This window comes from Anoplophora glabripennis, unplaced genomic scaffold (assembly GCF_000390285.2).
Source record: "Anoplophora glabripennis isolate ALB-LARVAE unplaced genomic scaffold, Agla_2.0 scaffold6, whole genome shotgun sequence".
Lineage (NCBI taxonomy): Eukaryota > Metazoa > Arthropoda > Insecta > Coleoptera > Cerambycidae > Anoplophora > Anoplophora glabripennis.
The window spans coordinates 2,473,232-2,494,737 of NW_019416749.1; the positions used below are offsets into that span (position 1 = coordinate 2,473,232).

Here is a 21,506-nt window from a genome sequence, read left to right on the forward strand (position 1 = left end):
GGATTATAGAGGCGTTCGGACTAGCTGGGGTACGGATTATCAAGGCCCTGCTGTAAGTACTGGGAACAGCTTGCCCACCCACTGCGAGCCGCCACTGTAACGAACAGTTTGATAGTTTCGGAAGAAACTTAGGAACTGAAGAATAATCTTTTTTTTATATCTCAGAACCCTGTTGTACGAGAATCACTAAATTTGGTACACAAGGGTTTTATGACATGTGGAATCTGATGGTGCTATGTTTTTTGGCGGGGAACTCCCTTAAGACAATTTTCGTGGGTCCCCTTGTCTTTGGAACCAAAAAAAATTGGTGGCATATTTAAATTTCTTAAAAATTATCTGTCCACTAGGAAGCCATTAAATTTAGAAACTTATTGTCTCTTTATACTTTTTTCGTAAAACACAATGTTTTCGAGAAAAATATCAAAATGTGATCGAATGCATATCGTGATTGGCCATTATCCTCAAAAACATTGCGTTTTACGAAACAAATATCAAGAGACAAAAAAGTTTCTAAATTCAATGGCTAGTTAACTAATAATTAAAAAAAAAATCAAATTTGCGACCAAATTTTTCTGGTTCCAAAGACAAGGAGGCCCACGAAAAAGTGTCTTAAGGGGGTTTCTCGCCAAAAAGTAGCACTGTGAGATTCCACATGTCATAAAACCCCTGTGTACCAAATTTAGTGATTCTCGTACAACATGGTTTTGAGATATAAAAAGACTTCTTAGGGGCAGATTTCAGTGGGCTGTATCTCCGAAAGAGGGGGCCAGTTGGCAAAAAAAAAATACGGGTCCCCTAAATTTGTCTTAAGAATCTATGACTAAATTTTGTTGCATGAATCTCGGGACACCCTGTATTAAGTTCCAACAATCGTACTGCAATTTTAAAACGGTACGGTAGAAATGAATTGTTTACCACAAGATTAAGTTAGAAAGAATTTATGAAACTTCGAAGTAAAGCCGCCGGAGATCGTATTTAATTTGTCGTTGGTATTCACGGCAGTAGTTCGTTCCTAGAACAATCCAAAATAGTCTACAACAGTCAGACGCGTGCGAAATACACAAACAGCCACAGAGTAGGTTACAGCGAAATGCAATTATTGATATACCAGATAATTTAATTTTGTATACTATTAAAAAAACATAAATTTGAAATATACAAACGCTCAGATCTCTGAAAAAACACCATTATTTTTAAAATTACATTTAATTTGAACCAATCGTCATTCTGCTACATATAATTTTAGAAGCAAACTTATTTTTTTAAAATCACAACGTTCAATTTGGGTCCAGCCTGGAAAATGAATCGCCGCTCACCGTCGGCCCCTCTGTTCGTTTCTTTTTTTCCCGAAATAAATAGGGATGTACGGGAGAAGCGGCGCCGGCGTTTTGGGAAGCGCGAAAAGGGTATATTTTTAGAAAAGTCAACCATTCAACGTCGGCCTTGATACGAACACGCAACAACCGAGGCCCAAGGAGAATCGATACGCTAGAGCTGGCGTCCTGCCAGGACCAGTGACATACGTTTATGCAATTTTATTTGATGTTCCATACAAAAAAATTTAGTACCCACAACCTACATGCTTTCGAAATTTGGCATTGTTCTGTTTTTAATATGTATAGTAGCTTTTGAACTATGAATTGCATAATTGAATAACAAATTTTGTTTACGGAATACTACATTTGAAATTTTTTAATAGTTGCTAGATGCCCAACTCTTATCATCATGCCCTTTGTATACAGGATGTAATCTAAAATGCTTGACCAAACTTTAATGGATTCTTTGTCACAAATTAAAGACAAAAAGTTTCTATAAAAATGTACATATCTGTAGTCTGTAGAATAGTTCATATGTCTAATTCCGGTTTCATTGGAAATTAATTTCACTAGAACTTATTTTTCCTTTCACACTATACCTACTATATTCACACCAAGATTATAACATTAATGACAATGTTTTCTTTGAACGAGAGTTTACTATTTAAAATAGGTATCGAAAGTTTTTTAGTATGTGAATATTTATTGTGATATATTTTCTATTTTATCGATAAATTTGCTTATAAAACTACAAAACTACGGCATATTTATATCACTGGGTTCGTTATTAAAAAAATTCTATCTGATGTAACTAACATACGAAGTTACTCAAAAATAAGTAGGAACTGTAGAAGTTAATTTCTTTTCAAATCGGAAGTTGATAAAACGAAGGACAGTACCAAAATGTTTTTAACGTTTTCCTATATCATTTTGTGCAAAAAAAAATACTGGGCGATTTTATTTATTTTTTAATCAATTGTTTTTTTTTACATAAGTCAACATTTTGTCCCATTGCAATATCTTAACATTAGAGAAGTAAATTTCAATAAAAAAGAATTATGGACCTCACTGAAAATATGATCCCTCTGGTAACTTTTTTATTTTTTTTATTTCTTAAATGACACAAAACCCATTCAATTTTTTTAATGGGATACTTAATATTTTTTAATTTTTAAATGTGTAAGTCTATAATCAAGTCACTTTTGAAATAATTATAATATTTAAAATAATCACGATAATAACGATATTATTCACGTGTTCATTAATTTTGAACATCCTTTATACAGAAAATGAAATGTTTTCAGACAGATATTCTTACTGATTTGTGACAGTAGAATCCTCTATTAAAATCTGGTCAAGTATCTTCGTTACGACCCATATAAATTTATATTTTGTTATTTTAAATTTGGTTGAGTATCCATTTATTAAACGACAAATCAGATCTTTTCATCAAAATTGCTATCTTTTGCAGCAGGAAGACGCCGACAACCCGATTTCACTGCAATGGCAATTCGAGGCGGTAAGGGAGAGTTGAAAAGTAGAGAGTGACAGGGAGAGAATGCCAAGAACCCTTTAATGAAATATGCGACCAACTTTCGAACACTTTTAGGAATGTATGCCGAACCGAGCCTAACCGAATAGACCTGAGTATGTAGAACATTAGAAAATAGATTATAACGAGGATCTTTTCTTTTTGTCAATATTTTATAGAACGTAGACTTACAGTTCAGGTCTATTTCTGACGAATTGCTTAAACTTTTGCTTGTTTTCGCTTTTAATAACTCAATAACATTGTTCATTCGAGTGCCTGCGTACATTCCTAAAGCCAGCGCAAGTCCACCCCAAAAAAACTGGACTTGTTCTGAAGGGGTGGACGTCCTAGGTGATATTTCATTAAAGCATAGGATTCTCGCCAATCTATTTTTTAATTTTCTTCTTACTAGCAGAAAGTAAGCCACTAAACAACCAATCTATGGTAGTTCCATTTTAAATTTTTCATTTATTTTCATTTTCTATTTCCTAATTATTTGTTTGTTAGATTTAATTTAGAAATGGTCGTATGTTTCAACAAAAGGTTTACTAGTTTTGTTGTTTTCTTTATTTTTGATTGTCCTGTTTTAGTTAAAGTTATTAACAAAGTTCTGTTGCCGCTTCCTTTTTTTGTATTTGTTATATTTTTTATATTTTGCGTAATATATTGCAGTAGAATATCCCACAGTAATGTTTTTTCAGGTACACTTAGAAGAATAATTTAACCAACAAGCCAAATAACTTCAAAATATGTTTGCTTTTAAGAAAATGTGAAAAAAATAGTTGGAAATGAAAAGTATGTAAAATATCCATGGTTTATTTAAAACCTGTTTTACATTTACCGATCTTTGCCCCAAGAAATTGATTTAAACATTATCCAAGTTATATTGCGACATGTAGTACATAAATTTTAGTAAATCTTTTAGTTTAAGTAAATTTACCAAAAAATTAGAGATAATAGAACTGGTTTTGTATAATATATTAGCCTTTAGCGATTTTTAGTGACTTTAAATATTTATATATATTTCTGTATATTATAAAACCCTGTATCTATTAAGGAAAAAGGCCTTTAAGACATCATAGATTGCATCACTTAATTTTTTCAGTTAGTTCATTTTTTAATTTCCGGCTGAATTTTAGGGTTTCTCAAATATTTGTCTATGATGTTAACACTATATCTCGAAAACAGTATTTGAACTCATCTCATGAAATTTTTTCTTTTTTTGATGAGTGCTACGTGAAGATAAATTTTTTGCCCCTATTTTCAAATAGGAATATAGTAAACTATCATTATAAATAATTTCATCCTGTTGATGACAAAAAAAGTAACTATTTGAATATTGCAAAAAAAAAATAACATGAATGTCATAAAAGTATTGGAAAGAAAATAGCAGAATTAGGGGAAATTTAAACTTTCAACAGCAAAACCACATTTGCACTGAATAGTACCTAAGCATTGGAAACTTTTATTGTCCACAACTTTATCTATAAACTAGTAGGTCTCTTTCTGCAAGTAGATCAAAGTATCGCTTTATGTCAATAGGCATTGAGTGTAATAAGCTACAACACACTTTGTAGGTTATATCTCACATACACTACACATGATTGGTATTTATTATAAAATTTTGCAGCCTTGCCAATTGGTTGTTATAAGTAATGAATTTCTTCGAATGAAAATTGGTAAACATAAAACAAGTTTAAGAAACCAAAGTAGTTATTAAATAAACCGATATACAACTGAAATTGTCACAATGAATAAAGTGAATCTATCAAATATCTAGTAGGTAATTCGAAAAAAATGTCAACTGTATCATATACGGTATATAAAATTGTCAACCTAAGACGGAAAATTCTGAAGAAATATAATTCAGTCGATCCAATCATATAGTGTTAAGTTTTCCACAGTATTGTTTTGTTGCTTGTGCCTAATCTCATTTTTAATGTTAATAAGATAACAAGTCAGTTTTCTGAATTGTGTACCACCAAATCGGCTTCGCACACTGTTTTGCAAATTAACAGCGACAATCGACGACGGTTTCCTCGCTCGATGTGTTTGTTTGGCCGCTGCTTCTTCCCGCTCCCCGTTTATTTCTCCGCACCCGTTCTTACTTTCATTTGGTTTTGGGGGTAGAGCACCTACCGGCGCAACTCTGAGGGTGTAGTCGATGCGGGCCTGGCAGAAGTGCCGGTGCCTGTCGCTGAAATCTCTCAATCTCAAGCAGCTATCGTTGTATCGCAGGAACAGCCGCCTGCGGCCCCCGCGGCGCCCCCGCCTCCGGCGGCGGCCGTCCAGCCCGCCGCGCCGCTCCCGGCGGCTGCGGCTAACAACGCCGGCGGGGCCGACGTGGAGGCCGGCGTCAAGGCCGCCGCCAAGTGCAAGCGAAAGACCACCCAGAACGACCAGAGCCACGGCAGCTTCTTCCTCAGGATCGGGGCCATCGGTAAGTACAAAATGGGGAAGATAAAATCTCTTCGAGGCAATAAACTGAAGCGTGATTTGCTGGATATTAGAAATAAGTGACAATTCGAATCGTGTGGTGAACTAAGGTTTGCGTTTCAAATTTTATCATGTCCTAACTAGCTAAACACGTTAAAAAAGTCAATATTGTTACGATCTACTCCTGATTACACAAGGGTGATAACTTAAAAATAGATTTTTACAAAAATAAAAACAATTTATTATTAAAAAAATAATACAAAATATTGGTTTTATAGCAAGCGTAACAAACAGCATTGTATGTGTTCATAAATCGGCTGTTCTTACTGTATATAATGAAGTAACGATCATAGCTAGTGTAGAGTTCTGTATAGACCTAACATTAAAAATAGACTTCCGATGTTGGCAAATAAAATTATTGAGAAGAAAAAGACCCATCAAATTAATTAATAGTAATCTTTATAGAATTGCTTTTGTTTTTACTGCTTTTATTTTTCATCCAGTTAAGATATTTATAAGTGATCCAAAATAATCTGAATCATTCTTCAACACCATTCCATATTAATATACTGTTTCAAATTATACTGAAATCATTCTTCTCAATAAAGAAATACTTATGGACCTCAAACCTCTCAACAATGTAATGGATTGTAGATTACAATAAATCACTTGTTTTCTGTGGATATGAATTTATTCATTATGTTTTTCTCAACAAAGTCGAAGAGATTTATTCACATCTAAGACATTAAGCTAAAATTGTTATCGATAATCACTAAATAGACCAAGGTTGGGAACTTTATTAGATCAAATCAATCACGGTGTGGGAGAATAAACATTAAAAATCATTATTTTTCAGCATTTGGCTTGGGTACTATGATCTACAATGGGCTAGAATTTGGAACGTTCTTCGAAGTACCATTCACATCATCATGCTATATGATCCTACACGGAGTCAACCCAGTGCTTCAAATGATTTTCACCTTCATGCAAATGTACTTCATTTTCATGAATTCTCGGGTAAGTACTGACTGAAAGTTGTTTACAAAAAAAGGATGTCACTGTTTGGAAAAGTACTAAAAAAAGTTATACAAAAATATGAAACCGTTTTTTGATTTTTTTTATTTTTCAGTTGAACATTCACCGATTTAAAGTTGTCGCACGTTTTGGTTTGATGCATGTGGTCGCCACAAATATATGCGTTTGGATACGAACCTTAGTAATAGAGTACCTGAAGGAGATTAGTAATTACCACATGAAAATGTTTAATTCCACCTTACCGAACGACATCTCCCCATATTATGCAGGTAAATCGTTTAAACGTTTGCCCAATGTATTTGTATTGTAGTTTTTCTATTTATTAACTAAAAACGTATAAAAAAAAATGTATATTCATTTCTAAATTTGAATGAACAATCAGCATTGTATATACACATATCTCTCAATTGTTACTAGCAGCCTGTGTTTCAAATTTTACTTTTAAAGTGTCTGCAGCTTGCCAAAAACGTGCCATCACCCTTCACGCAAAACATAAAATTGTACATACAGGGTGTTGCATCACGACATGGGAGATAGAGGACATCTAGGGTAACTAGGATCGCCTATAGAAATAGCTCCTTGGCCATTCTTTATTCACCCTGTATCTCAATAGATTCAGGGTGATTTATGATTTATGGTCAAAACTGCTTTATGTCATAAATTTGGTAGGGAATGGAATAATGGGTTCAACCGGTGGATGTTATCACCTGGTTCAAGACACTGTACCTGCTGGATGTGGTATGGATAATAACGTTCCCTTTTCAATGTTCTCCATATGTTCCAATGAGGAATATTAATGGCAGAACTAATTCTTGTGCTAGTTTTTGGATTTTGTTGAATTAAATTTAAAATATTGTTCTGTTCTTGAGCATCTTGATGTAAATTACGCTCCAAATTTTTTGAAGTTGGAAACCTCCCGTGTTGTTTTGAGTACTGGAAGACTTTACTAAAAGTTTTATAATTAGGATGCCGACGATCAGGAAAACGTTGCTGATATTCCCTTTGTGCTGCCCTACTATTCCCATTGTAAAACCCATAGATGAATACTATGTCAGCATATTCTTCGTTTGAAAGTAATTGCGGCATGTTTAAATTACAAAATTTAAAGTACTAAATGCAAGTTAATGAATATACAATAACACCAGTAAACAGTTTGTTGTCAAACAATTCACTATTTAATTATCTGTCACTTTGAGTACGCCTACTATAATTTACATCAAGATGTTCAAAAAGAGAATAATATTTTAGATCCAATTCAACAAAATGCAAGGTCTAACATAAGTTCGACTATTAATATTTCTCAATGGAATGTATGGAAAACATTGAAAAGGAAACAGTATTATTCATACCACATTCACTCATTTCTTTTTCGCGTTGATTATGGGTAAATAAATAACTCAAGAAACGACTATAAATGGGCACAGCAATACCCATCTGCAAACGCTTATGTAATTCACAGTACAGATTTACTGTAAATGTTTGGGTAGATCTACATGAATGGCAATCGAAATCTACGGATTATAATTTATTTTTTGTCATGTGTTTTTATCATGCGTATTTAAATAATCATCAAAGTGTAACAAGAAAAAGAGACATGTCGCTGAGATTACTTTTTTATGTTCTTTTCGATAATCGTATGGGAATACCAAAAAATACATACGGGGCGATGTTTTCTAGTTACAAAAAAAAATTAAAAATTTTGCTGTCCGGACCTGGAATACATATTATTTAAAGAAAATGAGGTTTAAAATATGCATGCTTATTCATAACATCTACCCTCAATTAAGCCTTTGCTAATTTTAGTTGCAAAACCATTTTTATCATGTATCCTTTACGTAATTTAGTTTTAGAAGCCGTAGTCTCGTATATTCAATAGCTTATTTAAATAACCACGAAAGTGTAACAAAAAAAAGAAACACGTCTTTAAGATCACTTTTTTATGCTCCTTCCGAATATCGTATCAAAATTTCAAAAAAAGACATGCAGAGTGTTGTTTTCTAGACTTGCACAAAAAATTAACAATTTTTGCAGTCCAGACCTGGATTTTTTTTGCTGTTATACATGCATACATGAAGTATCGTGAGTGCATTAACCCTACCAAATATGAACCCATTATTCCATTCCCTACCAAAGTTATGACATAAAGCAGTTTTGACCAAAAAATAAAGAATGGCCAAGGAGCTATTTCTATAGGCGATCCTAATTACCCTAGATGTCCTCTATCTCCCATTAAGCCATGTCCCTCTCGTGATCCAACACCCTGTATATATATTTCAGAAAGCTTTCGTCTCCCCGATAAAAATACACTGCTGGGCACGCCTAAACAGCTAGCAGATGTGATAAAATCGACAGCTTCCAACTTGGCCACAACGTTGCCAACAACGAGCGCCTCTTTCCGAGATTTTTTTCAAACTACCGTTAGTATGGCGGCCACCACACTCAGCAAGGATGCTACCACGTTGCCCACGACAACAAGCACACCATGTAAGTCCGCTGGACCACTTTTGATTTCCGGTTTAGTGTGGTTTGGTGACTAACATCTCTTAAAAAGTGATTTCCAAAGATTATTTTAAATTTTCTTTAGAAATTTCTTAACTCAATGTATGTGTTATGTACTAATTCAGAGTCTGTCTAACATATTTCAACGGTAAGGCAATATTTTAAGAATTTACCACCTAGTCTCAATGGTTGTATATACTTAATATAAAAAATATGTTCTTTCTATGAATGGCCAAGTACCAAAACTTGCACAAAATTTGGGAACAATATGAATCTTTTTTTCCGTTCACATAAAGGTACAAAACAGGTGGAACAGCATTTTTATCACACAACAGTTATGCAAAATGCATTACACCATTAATTCCAAATTAACCTCAAAATAACAGTCCGATTCAAATTACCGAAAAAAGGTCAAGCGTTACAATAAACATTTATCATACACAATGATGGATAAAACTATTGAAGACCACATTTTACAATATAATTAATCTAATAATTGCCCAAATTATTGGATTTAACAATGCGCGCCAACTATCGTTTACCATTAGAGATTGGCTAAGTGAGGCTTTATATTATGGTTGGTAATGGTTAAACAGACTGTGATCCACTAACCCTCTCATTCTAACTCACTAACCTCCGCCTCGTTCGAAAGATGTGTTCACAATACCCAAAACCATTCCGACCACGCTGTGGGAAATGTACCACACTAACCCCACGACGACGACTACAACTACTACTACAACCACTACAGCTACCCCAACATTACGTACAACTGCCGCAAGAGCCTGGAAAGCATTCACCTCCACTCTCGCTACCAGCACCACCACCAGCACTACTACGAATCCATCGCCGCACAAAAACTTCCTGGACTTCAGGAGTTTCAATAATTTCGTAGCTAACGATGTAGTAAATGGTAGGTAGGACCAATCCTCATCATTTTCATTAATACCTCATTAACTAACCATTGTAGAACTGTAAATAAGTTGGTGGCAGTCATTTGTTTATAGGTCAAATGGAAATGTCACACTAGAATTTGGATTATACAGAATGTATCTTTGGATGTGGGTAATTTTTATATGGGGGTTACCTTTGACCTTTAGAAACACATTTGTTTGTTTTCTCAAATTACCTTATGAATGCTGGTTTTTTGTTAACTTGTAATTTTCGTACTCTGCCAGTGAACATGCCAATATTACCTCAAACAAATGTGTTGAGAGCTGCAGCATGTATTGTCAAATCTCATCTTTCTTGACTCATATACATAATATTTATATCACACAGAAATCAACAATGAAGCCACACAGTCATACAAAAGCAATCTGTTTTTACAAAATTATTTTCCATTGCAGCTTCGCTTACAGCCAGTCACTCTGTTAATTTCATGTTGTTTAAAAAGGTATTCATGCGGATGCCGCTCAATGGCGGTGGCAGACTTTAAAAAATTAATAATACCTTTAAGATTTGTTTAATTCTCTCAGCAACACATACTATCTACTAACCTTAAAAATTTACCCGTACTTAAAGTTACACTGTATTTTCATCCGACTCACAACGTACCATATTTTATGAAATATAATCATAATTATAGCCGTAGAAGAATCTATTTTAACCCAAGACCTTGGCAATGCTATCTCAAGTACGGATACAGAACTGATCGATGAAATTATTCCACAATCGCTGAAAGCTTTCAATGAAACCGTGAATGGTTCGGATGGTTGTGGTAGAGTCAACATTATGGGAACAATAGTACAAGAATCGGGCCCCTACTTGTACCCATTCATTATAGAGTATTCTCTGATCGGGGCTGCTGTGATATATGTGATGTGGAAGCACATTGGAAGAAATCCGAGGTAAGGAAATGGTAAAATAAAAATTCTAAATTTACATTCTACATCAGTACATCAAGCTTTCTTTTGCTCGTAAATTAATCAAACCACAATTCTTATTTTTTAATCTGATAAGATAATTTTGTGTATTCCCTGTATAGAAATTGTAAAGTGCCGTTTACTTCGCATAGTGTTCTGATATGTTCATTAACTCTATGTATTAAACTTATCGTCTGAGATCTGCACGCCTGTATAAATATTCACTTCCGCTTGTTTTAGATATGTTACCCAGGAAGATTTAGAACATCGTCTTGAAATTATGTTGTCCCGCAGGGCCGTAGCTCTGGCTCACGCCCAACAGGGACGCGTCGACTGCGTAGGTGCCTCCAAAGGACTTTTCTTCGGACTGCTCATGCTGGTCGGCTCTCTCATATGCCTCATCTTGTTCTTTGTGCTTGTCCAACACAAAGACTTCGGTCTCCTTGCTATTTACTTGGCTGATGTGTCTCACTGTGTCCTGATGGTGCTCAGCATCATAGCCATAATCATCGGATTTATAAGGTAGGAACTGTATATCACATCACATTTCTCATCAAATTGTTATGCTGTTCACATAAAACTAAATTCAATTTGTATTATTACGTTAACCGCCATTTTACATAAAACTACTTGCAACAGATTTGACTAGACACTGTTTACGGGAAATCCACAACATTTGCTTTGATGTAAACTTTTGAATTATCTGACATTGTTACTTCTTTTTCTTCTTGAGTAGTTCAGCAGTAAGATTTAACCTCTGTGAATTCTGTATTGTACATAAATAACAAGATTCTGAAATACTAGTTTGAAACATAAAATCTTGAATTTCATATTTAATACTGTTCAAAAGCCATTTTCAACCAGATTCGTAAAAATTTACAGTTAACATTAAATCTAAAATAAAAAGTCCTATTTTAAAACAAACATAATCATAAGAACAAAATATATTGACTTTATAGTAATACATTTAGACAATTAATAATAAAAATCATCCATTTTATGTACAAAACAGCTTAATACTTTATCATTTATATAACTATCTATTCTATAAGTTGCCTCACTGCTTCCGTTTCATTTTTTATTTTGCTGCTTCATCGCACCATTCTCATTCACCACAACAGAATTCACCTGACGGCATGGCACGTAAATTGCAGGGTCCAGTCGCTCAAATTCAAGACGGAGGAACAAAGCGACCTAAACGATATTCTTCTTCGCGTGTCTGCATTCGGTCTTTTCCTCTATGCTGCTTTCAGCATAATTGCAGGCCATCAGAACGCATTCACAAAGGAGCCGAACCTCCTAGTGATGATTACTGGGATTCTGTCGGTTGTACAGGTAAGGAATAACAACTCAAATAAAAAATTTTGTTTTATTAAATCTACAACATGCCATAATTACTTTCAGGTGGTCCTTCAGTTGCTATTCATAGCAGATGTGTCACGCCGTCGCGTTCATTTACCAGAGCACGATCGTTCCAAGCCTGGTCGCCAAGTCGTAACATTCCTCTTAATCTGCAACGTTACCATGTGGATTATTTACACCTTCGAGATGCAGAAGGTGGAAGCTAACCCGGTGCAACTGAAATTTTACGGTTTTCTTGCCTGGGCGATAGTTCAGCGTTTAACATTGCCCCTCTGCATCTTCCACAGGTTCCATTCCGCTGTTACACTGGCAGAAATATGGAAGACGAGTTATAAGGCTCGACTGGAATAAAGAGGCCCACGACTCTTACGAATTGTGCTTCGGCTCAGAATATTCACTTATTTTCAGAGAGTTGCAGGAGAAAATTATGTTGAACGTGTATATAATTTCTGATAGCGGTGTAAAAATGCATTACCAAAGAAAGGGGCGAAAATGTTTTTGTTCCCCAAGCAGAGCTTACAAGTTTTTCGACTACTTCTTTCTGACCACTCACTTGTGCACTCTCTCTCGTTCAAAGAAAAAATAATAAATGTATGACAAGTCTGATGTTTTTGCTCATATTACGGTATAAGCAGATATTTATTGTTCGTTTTTTAGTTTTGTTTGTACTTTTATATTTTATATTTATAATTTTTTATTCTTGTTAGCAATTTTTTCACATATCCTCGACTATAAATCGGAAAATTGTTAATTTGTCTTTGCACGTCTCATAGGGAAAAAGAAGTTATATATTTTCTTGAGATGTTGTGTACATAACGAAGACTGAACGAGAAACTAGTCGCAGATCCGAAAATTTACCTAAAACGTAACTTTTATACATTTTTTTTACGTCAAATCATGCAGGCAAATTAACAATTTTTTTGGTAAACAATCTGAAACCTCAGCAGAGACAGTTATTTCTTGTGTGTTTTAGAAACATATCATTATAAAAACTCATCTTCTAGAATATAATGTTAGGTGATTCGTTTATCTCGTCTTCCACATAGGTTAGTGTATGCTAATAGTAACCACGATACTGCATATTCAAATCAAAAAATGACTACAAATAACTGGAAGATGTCCAGTAGATATGTAAAATGTCCTGCCCTAAATTATGAGAAAAATTATTTTCTAAAATACAAGTACATTGTGTCCCAAACCTTCGAAATGCTGTTGCGGTCTCAAATTTTGATAATTACAAGAATTATACAGGGTGTAACCTTGAATGGGGGTAATATTTATACTGAGGTTACCTTTAACTTGTAAAAAAACATATCAGACATTTGTTTTTCCAAATTTCGTTGAAAAATTTTTAATTTAAATTTTTTTTGCAATTTTCATATCCCACCGATAACGATTTATTTTTATTAAAAAAAAACATGTCAGGATGGTATTCTGGAATAAGCCTTTTTCCTCACTTAAAGTTATATCCTATATCACCAGCATCTCTTATTGGGATACCCTGTATTAACCTTCTGTTTCTATGCAATATGAGAGAGTTTTGTGTCTGCTGAGGCAGATCTAGGTACTTATACGCACACATTTCTGTAGAACTCGAAGGAGAACGTAGAAGAAACTAGTTTTTGGAGAACTGTGTACCATCGTCCATAACAAACGTACCAGTACATAGAATCAGTGTTTTAAAACTATATACATATTATTAATATATCTGTGAACTCAATGTTAGGATAGTTTTATATTACCCAACGTTATTATTACTGAAAATAGTAAGTGTGTTAAGGGCTGGGGATGACACCCATAGGTTATTTTTCTGTAGTAATGCGGCCGGTGGAGTCTCAAGGTCCCAATGTGGTTTTTATAAGATACTTTTACAATGATTATTAATTAACAAGCGCTACTTAAGAAAATTGAATTGAAGTACTTATAACTAGGTGTTTGGTAAATGTGTGTATATAAATAATCAAATCAAGTTAATGGACACTTGACGTGAGGTTCGACAAAACTGGTATCAAATGTACAAAAATCCTTTCAGTGTCACTCACACGCAAACACACGGCACGTTCATTTTTTTTTCACGTTTTATATGGATCAACCGCCAGGGACTCGTAAAGTTATCTGTAGATTGTATAGTTACTAAATGTACTGCTTGGAATTTTTGTGGACCACTGAATTAACCAATATATTGTACCAGAACAGACTTCTCTAAGTGAAATTCTACAAGTCATACTGTCATCTCGTTTCCAATATTATTTACGTTTCATCCTCTATTTTTAAATGAATCTGGATACAATTCGCCAATAGCAATTTGCACCCATTAAATTTTTAGTAATATTAAGGAACACAGGGTGTTTTATAGAATTGCAAACTTCCTCTCTTACCAAAAGTGGCACATTTCGTCGAGTTAATTTTTTTTATTTTGTATGTATAATATATATATATATGTAAAATGTCTCAATCACAAATACTTTGAACAAAAATATTTTCTACTAAATGAAAGGGATGCTGTAGCATTGGATGTTCTCATATACAGAGTGTCCCAGGAAAAAAGGCCAATCTGGTAATTCTGAAATCAAATGCTTCATTTAAAGGATGCGGGACATTAAAATAGGGCTTCTAAAATCTTGATAATTCAATGACTTTTGATATATTAACGATTTTCCATTGCAATTCTTGTGAGTTTATGGAGCAAGTCGAAAAACAAATAAAGAATAGGACTGTCCTGACATCCCCACTTTTTTGTATTCACGCCTATTGACATTTTTTCAAATTTCATTGCAATTATTTTCTAGAAATTTTCCGTTTCTTGCACATTTTTAGATAAATAGCAATTTTTGAAAATAATATACAGGGTGTATCTAAATAACACCGAAAAAAATCAAGGGGCGATTCTCCGATGAAAATTAATAGAGGTCTTTGGTATAAAATTTTTTGAAAAAAACCATCCCCTGAAAAGTTACACCCCTCCTAAAATTACAAAAAAAAATTGTTTATCTTTTTTATCTTCCACGTACATCAAGCTAAAGAAACCAAACTTGGTGAACATTATCTGTCAATAAAACTACACTTTTTGAACTTTTTTCAACCCTGAAGTATTTTTGTAAGGGGTTGAACTAATCAACCCCTATGACATTTTCGGCAAAATACACTCGCGTTAAACAACTCATCTTTTTAAAAATACATTACAATACATTTATTTTTTTTGTCATAAATCCTTAACTTTTCGAAGAAACTTGAAGAGATCAAAAAGTTAGTAAATGAATGGGGTTTTTTAGACATATTTTTTAAAAGGAAAAAATTTTATCGAAAAAAAAATTATAAGAAAAAATGTCATAGGGGTTGATTATTTCAACCCCTTACAAAAATAGTTCAGGGTTGAAAAAAATTCAAAAAGTGTAGTTTTATTGACAGATAATGTTCACCAAGTTTGGTTTCTTTAGCTTGATGTACGTGGAAGATAAAAAAGAAAAACAATTTTTTTTTGTAATTTTAGGAGGGGCGTAACTTTTCAGGGGAGGGTTTTTTCAAAAAATTTTATACCAAAGACCCCTATTAATTTTTATCGGAGAATCGCCCCTTGAATTTTTTCGGTGTTATTTAGATACACCCTGTATATGCATTATTTAAGAGAGTAATAATAATAATAATAAATAATTGGACAAACCTGAAATGTTCTTGTTTAATGTCCACCACAATCCCTAGATTTTCATCCAATGGGTTTCTTGTTCTGTGATAATAATGTAAAGGACATCGTTTATGAAGAAGGAATGTACTTTTATTATTAATATAAGATCTTCGTTAATAACATACCTACGAGCATTTACATGATTTTAATTGTAATAATTTCTCGAGGATTAATTCAGTGATGTTTGCATTTGACATTAGTAATATTGTTTAAAATGTAATAAGTTGTTTTAAAAATATTTTTGTCCTTTTTTTATTACTTTTTAAAAATTCTTATTGAAAACATTTTCAATAAGAAGCTTTCTCCTTAAATTTAGTGGACATCTTTTTAAAAGTGGTATTTGTCACAAAATGCAATAAATGAAAAAACTACAAAAAAGTTGAGGATGATAAGGGGTAATGGCAAGCCCATCTATATTTGTTTTTCAGCATAAATAAATATCCATAAGTCGATTACAATATATACATTATAAATATGTGTCAAATTTGAAATTGATATGAAGAAAATCATCGAAAATAATTATTAAATGAAGATTTAGAAAATTCTGTGGGAATCTGTGCTTGCCCTGTTGGCCGTCTTCTCTGGGATACCCTGTACGAAGATGTTGCTATGTAAGGAATTGCAGTGGTTGATGTTCTATTTAAAGATTTGAATTGATATTGGTGAATGAATCCAGATAATTGTTTATCCAAATGACAAACTGACACATCACCCGAGAAATTGTGTTAGAAAAAGATCATCTAAGATATAAGTCTTTTAAAATGCAACTCGTACCTGTTATTAATATTTTTGTCTTTATCGTATAAAGACAGAAATTATCAAGGGTTCAAAAGCATTAAATTTAATCATTACGAAAATGTGATTCCATTACGAAGGTAACTTAACTTTAAGTATGTATTTAATTTGTTCTGGAATATTTTATCTGTATACTGTCTCGTGAGAATATGTGTTAACAGTATTATAAGGGAAAATATTAACATTAATAAGAGTAAAGAATAATGTTAGAGGATAGGGAAAAGAGCATAGTCGTATATAATTGAGCGATTCAAAATATAGATTAGGAATATAAGTTGGTTAAAATGGTCGTAATAATGAGTATTAATAAGGGCTACTTTTTTTTAATTACGTTAAAAATTAATGTAAGCTGACGTGACACAAACTGCAAATAAAAAATACGGAAACAATATTTTTAAAACATTTTTTTAACCAATTTTATTCTTAAACATGTGTTTTGAAAAGTACTACACAGTTGAATTGGCTAAAATATATAACAGAACACAGAACTTATCTAATTATAAACAGTTAAAACTATGTATTTTTTTTATTCACCGATACATATTAACACAATTTTTAATATTCATACTGCAGATTTATACAATATGAAGAATTCTTGTCACTATATTTTAGCTAAGTCATTTTGGCTGCATTTTAATAAACTGTTTTATATAAAGAATATATATACCTAAGATACTAAATCTATAAGATGATAATTAATGTGTAGTGAAGTAGTTAAGGTTACGCTCAAATGTCCAATTCGAAAATATTTGATTATTAATATTTTAGATGGGCTTGAATCGTACTCAACACTGCCGTTTTCTCTAAATGTTCGACGTCTCATCTTACATAAGTACCATCGTCATTTTAATAATAACAGCATTGCAGCTTCTATCATTAGTTACATATTCTCGGATGATTTTTTAATACTCATTACATTACATTTGATATTTTAATAAGTTGTGTGTACTTATACTCGTAACTACTCTATTGGATTTTAGGATAACCAGCCATTTTATTAAAATTTACATTGTTTATTTATTTAGATTAATAAAACTATAAAAATGTTAAATATATACATTTTAATTTTTACCTGGTCCTAACCAAATTACCAAATAGCTATGGCTAAATGACCAGTCACCTAATAATTGACAAGTAACGGAATCGTTTCCAATTTTGAAAAATATTTTTTTGAATTTGTTTTTTTGTTATGCTTATAGCACATTTCTAAACTATTTTTGTACTTTTATTATCTACTTTTCTATTACTATTTCAAGAAAATCCTTTACAAAAATTTTTAAATGAAATTTGTAATACATGTAAATCAAAAGGTAATTCGTTTCAGATTGAAACTTGGTTTAATCGTTAGTTTAGGCAAAAAGAAATAATATTTCCCAAAAAGTATCGGTTTAAAACAACAAGATAATTGTTTAAACAATGATTATAATGTAAAAATTACCAAAAATGGAGTTTTTTAGTATTAAAAAGCACTCTCCAACAGGAGTTTTTGCTTTTGTTTATACTTTTAGGTTTTCAAAAAACGCTTCATTTGAGACCTGCTAAATTAAAATCCATTAACAATTTGTTTAAATAATTGCAAAAAACCAGTAAAATTTGAATTTGCTATAAATAGAAGAAAAGAGCATAGATCGTTTCTAAACTGCAGTAAAAGTTGTATTTTGTTACTCTTGAGAAACCCTGCAAATTTGGAAAAAAATATTTATTTGTTTACGAGTTTTTGCATTTGTTTATTAGAAATAGCATTTTTTCAATTGCAAAAACGCGGTTGTTATAATAAAGGGCCTTATGAGGGCTCATTTGTTTCGTCTTGACTTATATTTTCAAGATATGCAATTGGAAATTGTAATTTCATAGGCTAAACTCAAAATAGTGTATAAACAAATAGTGTAATTTGTTTATTATAACTTTGTGAAGAATTAATATTTTTTAAAGCCACTTTGATATTCGTAATGCTGGTAATTTTTCACAAATTAAAAAAACAATAGTTCTAGGACCTAGCGTTTTTTTTTTTAATTCATAACTTGTTTATTTATAAATATTAAGACTTGAAATTTCGGGAATAAATCAATCAATCCTTAAACTTCATAATAACGGTTAAAGATATGGAAAAAAATGCATTTTATAGTCATTTTTAACCCTTTAAAAAACGTCCTCGAATACATTTTTACACCTGGAATGTGGTGGGGGAAATAAGACAAATGTTCTGAGACTTCAAATCTTAACTGCCCGAAAATTTTGCGATATCCGGTAATTGTGGACCAATTTTAACATTTTTTTTTTAATATGGGTAGCGCATGAAAATAATAACTGCACGGTCCATTTTGCAATAATTAATGATTAATTTGTTATAAACTATTAATTTTGTAAAAATTTTTTTTCGCATTTTTTAGAGAAATAATTTTTCACGATGGTACCAATAAATAATTTTCTTAAAAAACTATTTTTATGTAAAAAAATTCAGGAAATGACATTTTTTATCTATAAAGTTTATTTTAATGAGAAACCAAGTTTCAATCTGAAACAAACAAAATATTAAGTTTTGATGATGTTTAAAAAACTGTGGACATTTTTAATATTTGATAGTCATTTTCAAATGTGCCTGGTCACTTATGATCTTCTTCAGTTACCGCTTCATGGCCCACACTCATAAGAAACTTTTTACTTAAAATAGTTTGTTTTATCACTTCTGTTCCAGATTAAGCACTGAACCATCCTGTATAAGGAACATTAATTAAGACAATATTTACATAATTTAAAATATATTTTTTTAAACAACATTTTTGTATGAGCTACTTATATTCTAATTTCAAAATTTATATGTACAGCTGATTGATTTTTTTTTAAATTCTCGACCTTAAATTTGCAATAACACGTTTAATTATTATCCTCTAAATTCTCATTTTCATTTGAATGCGCCTCGACGTTATTACTTATACTTGCACCCTCGTCATTTTTATTACTACCCTCTACACTCGCCCTGGTCACATCAGGTTCAATTTTTGCAGGTAATAAATGTTTAATAGGTTCCACTATAGTATTTTTATCCAAAAACGAAATATGTTCTTGTTGTAAACTCTGAACATTAACACCTAATTTCATCGCAATCTGACTAGGCGGAAAAATAACGTGCACACACTTTTGCAGATAAGGAACCAAATCGTCGGAAAAACTCATACACAAACGAGTAAAGGCGTCCTTTGAATTAACAGTAAATGCTTGTTGTTCTTGATTGTATAATACAAGCAAAGACTTTGAGATGAAAATCAACGAACTTTGCAAGGAACTCACCACATCGTCAATAATAGCTATGGGTGCACACAACCTCAATTTATTCAACGCAATTAAAATACTGTTCAAATAATCGGCTAAGGGGTAAAACTCCAGCAAACTATCTGGGGGTTGCAGCGGATCTTCATTTTTGGTTTTCCACGGGATGCTAGGATGGTTTTTGTTAATCAAAGTGAACCGTTCGATGTTCGTTTCAAAATTTTTTAAAGCTTCCGATACGGCACCAGAGAAATTTTGAGATATTCTCGTAGTAAAGATTGGTATCATCAATGATCTGAAATCGCAACCCACTTTACTAAACGAAAGACCAAAATACATGCACTGCTCAAGAATTGTTTCTATAGAAGTGACACTCTTTAGATCTTCTTCCAATATTAGCAAAAATTCAGCAATCTGAAAATAAAAAACGTTTATAAATTCATGAAAACGTAAACAAATCCGTATGATGCTGCACCTTATCCTTTATCCAACTAAAAAATATCACGTTTTGGTTGACATTATGGTTTTTCATCAAAGCTAAGGGACTATGCTCATCATCGTTGAATATAGCCCGATATTGAGTGATAATGTTAAATAAGTTTACTCTCGTCACTTCTATGGTTTTTGTTAAGTGATGACCAACTGAAACCAAACACGTTCTATGAAGAAAGATTAAGAATATTATAAAACTTACCATCATCTTTAGGGATTGCTTGAAGGCATTTCTGTAACCAACAATCCCTGGTCTGTAAAAATTTAAGCCTTAGCTCAGATTCTGTAAAAACTTCCATCCTCCGTAAATGACCGACAATTTGAAGACATTTCGGTAAAGACAAATCTTGCCTTAACTGTGCTAGCAATTGGTGCAACATGAGAAGCCAAGCTCTATCCACATCATCAGCAATGCTCTAAAATAATGTGTATTACCTTTGAAATGAATTAAAGCGAAGCAACTTACTTTAAATATGGGTATGTCAGGGTATTTGTTATACAATTTTCGAACGTGAGAAGCTAACTCTAAAGAATCTTCGTATAAACCATCATTTATAAAAGAATTCATTAATTGCGGCAATTCCAAGATTTCTAATAACTGCGCATTTTTAGTCAGGGTTAAAGATGTTAATTTCCTCAAATCATTTATATCACTTGACTTCTCCGCAAATATTTTGCATTCCTCCTCAAACTTTGGTATTTTATCTATAAGGATATCTAACTTATTTTCAATAGTATTGAATTGTTTAAAAAGCTCTCTAGAACATTCTGCTGTTTCTATAAATGTTTTATAATTGGTAACTGCTAGTTCCTGGATCTGCTCTTGAATTGAATTCGTTTCCAGTTTTAAGCGATCTGGTTCCTTCACCAAATCCTCTAGTTTATAAGTTCCCAATTTTGTCAAATAATCTTGAACATTGCCGTCATAGTTCCATTCACCTTAAAAAGGTAATCACCACCAAAATTCAAAAAACTGTCAAACTTACTTGGATATTCATCGGGAAAAAGTAATTGTAATAATTCAATTCGGGCTTGCTCTGTTTCAGTGGACATCGTGATTGTAGAATTAATTTATTTCGTCCAAGGCTAAAATTAAAAAAATTATTTGCTAGTTTGAAATCTTAAAAATTCTCAATATAAGAATTTCACTATTAAATAAATGTCAGGCCATTCCAACCTAAAAATTAGATACTAAACATTAAACACAGGAGTTGCTGTGCTGTGAC

The 21,506-nt window shown here is 32.5% G+C and overlaps 2 protein-coding genes across 5 annotated transcripts in view; one reads left to right on the plus strand and one right to left on the minus strand.

Moving 5' to 3' along the window:
- Positions 1-14,852, plus strand: part of LOC108912095 — a 71,937-nt gene extending 57,085 nt beyond the window's left edge. For 2 of the 4 annotated variants that reach the window (XM_023455390.1, XM_023455389.1), the window contains exons 5-13: positions 2,788-2,835; positions 4,978-5,287; positions 6,140-6,300; positions 6,413-6,587; positions 8,596-8,802; positions 10,406-10,667; positions 10,923-11,204; positions 11,837-12,017; positions 12,087-14,852. In XM_023455390.1, the coding sequence (XP_023311158.1) occupies positions 2,788-2,835; positions 4,978-5,287; positions 6,140-6,300; positions 6,413-6,587; positions 8,596-8,802; positions 10,406-10,667; positions 10,923-11,204; positions 11,837-12,017; positions 12,087-12,395 (1,935 nt within the window). In that variant the 3' untranslated portion in view covers positions 12,396-14,852. The remainder of the gene's footprint in view (positions 1-2,787; positions 2,836-4,977; positions 5,288-6,139; positions 6,301-6,412; positions 6,588-8,595; positions 8,803-10,405; positions 10,668-10,922; positions 11,205-11,836; positions 12,018-12,086) is intronic. The other 2 variants (XM_023455392.1, XM_023455391.1) reach the window with 2 other exon arrangements.
- Positions 14,853-19,354: 4,502 nt separating this feature from the next.
- On the minus strand, positions 19,355-21,457 carry LOC108911426 (conserved oligomeric Golgi complex subunit 8). The gene is made up of 5 exons (XM_018716367.1): positions 21,267-21,457; positions 20,747-21,219; positions 20,483-20,696; positions 20,264-20,430; positions 19,355-20,202 (listed from the first exon to the last, which is right to left on the minus strand). The coding sequence occupies exons 1-5, from the start codon at positions 21,331-21,333 to the stop codon at positions 19,396-19,398; spliced, it is 1,728 nt and encodes a 575-aa protein (XP_018571883.1). The 5' UTR covers positions 21,334-21,457; the 3' UTR covers positions 19,355-19,395.
- Between the last annotated feature and the right edge of the window lie 49 nt (positions 21,458-21,506).

What these genes read in the sequence shown, in the direction of transcription:
- LOC108911426 (XM_018716367.1), bottom strand. Translation starts at nt 21,333, where the DNA reads ATGTCCACTGAAACAGAGCAAGCCCGAATTGAATTATTACAATTACTT. An exon ending in AGCAATCCCTAAAGATGATG is followed by an intron (nt 20,431 to 20,482) that starts GTAAGTTTTATA and finishes GTTTGGTTTCAG; the next exon opens with TTGGTCATCACTTAACAAAA. An exon ending in TTAGTTGGATAAAGGATAAG is followed by an intron (nt 20,203 to 20,263) that starts GTGCAGCATCAT and finishes TTTTATTTTCAG; the next exon opens with ATTGCTGAATTTTTGCTAAT.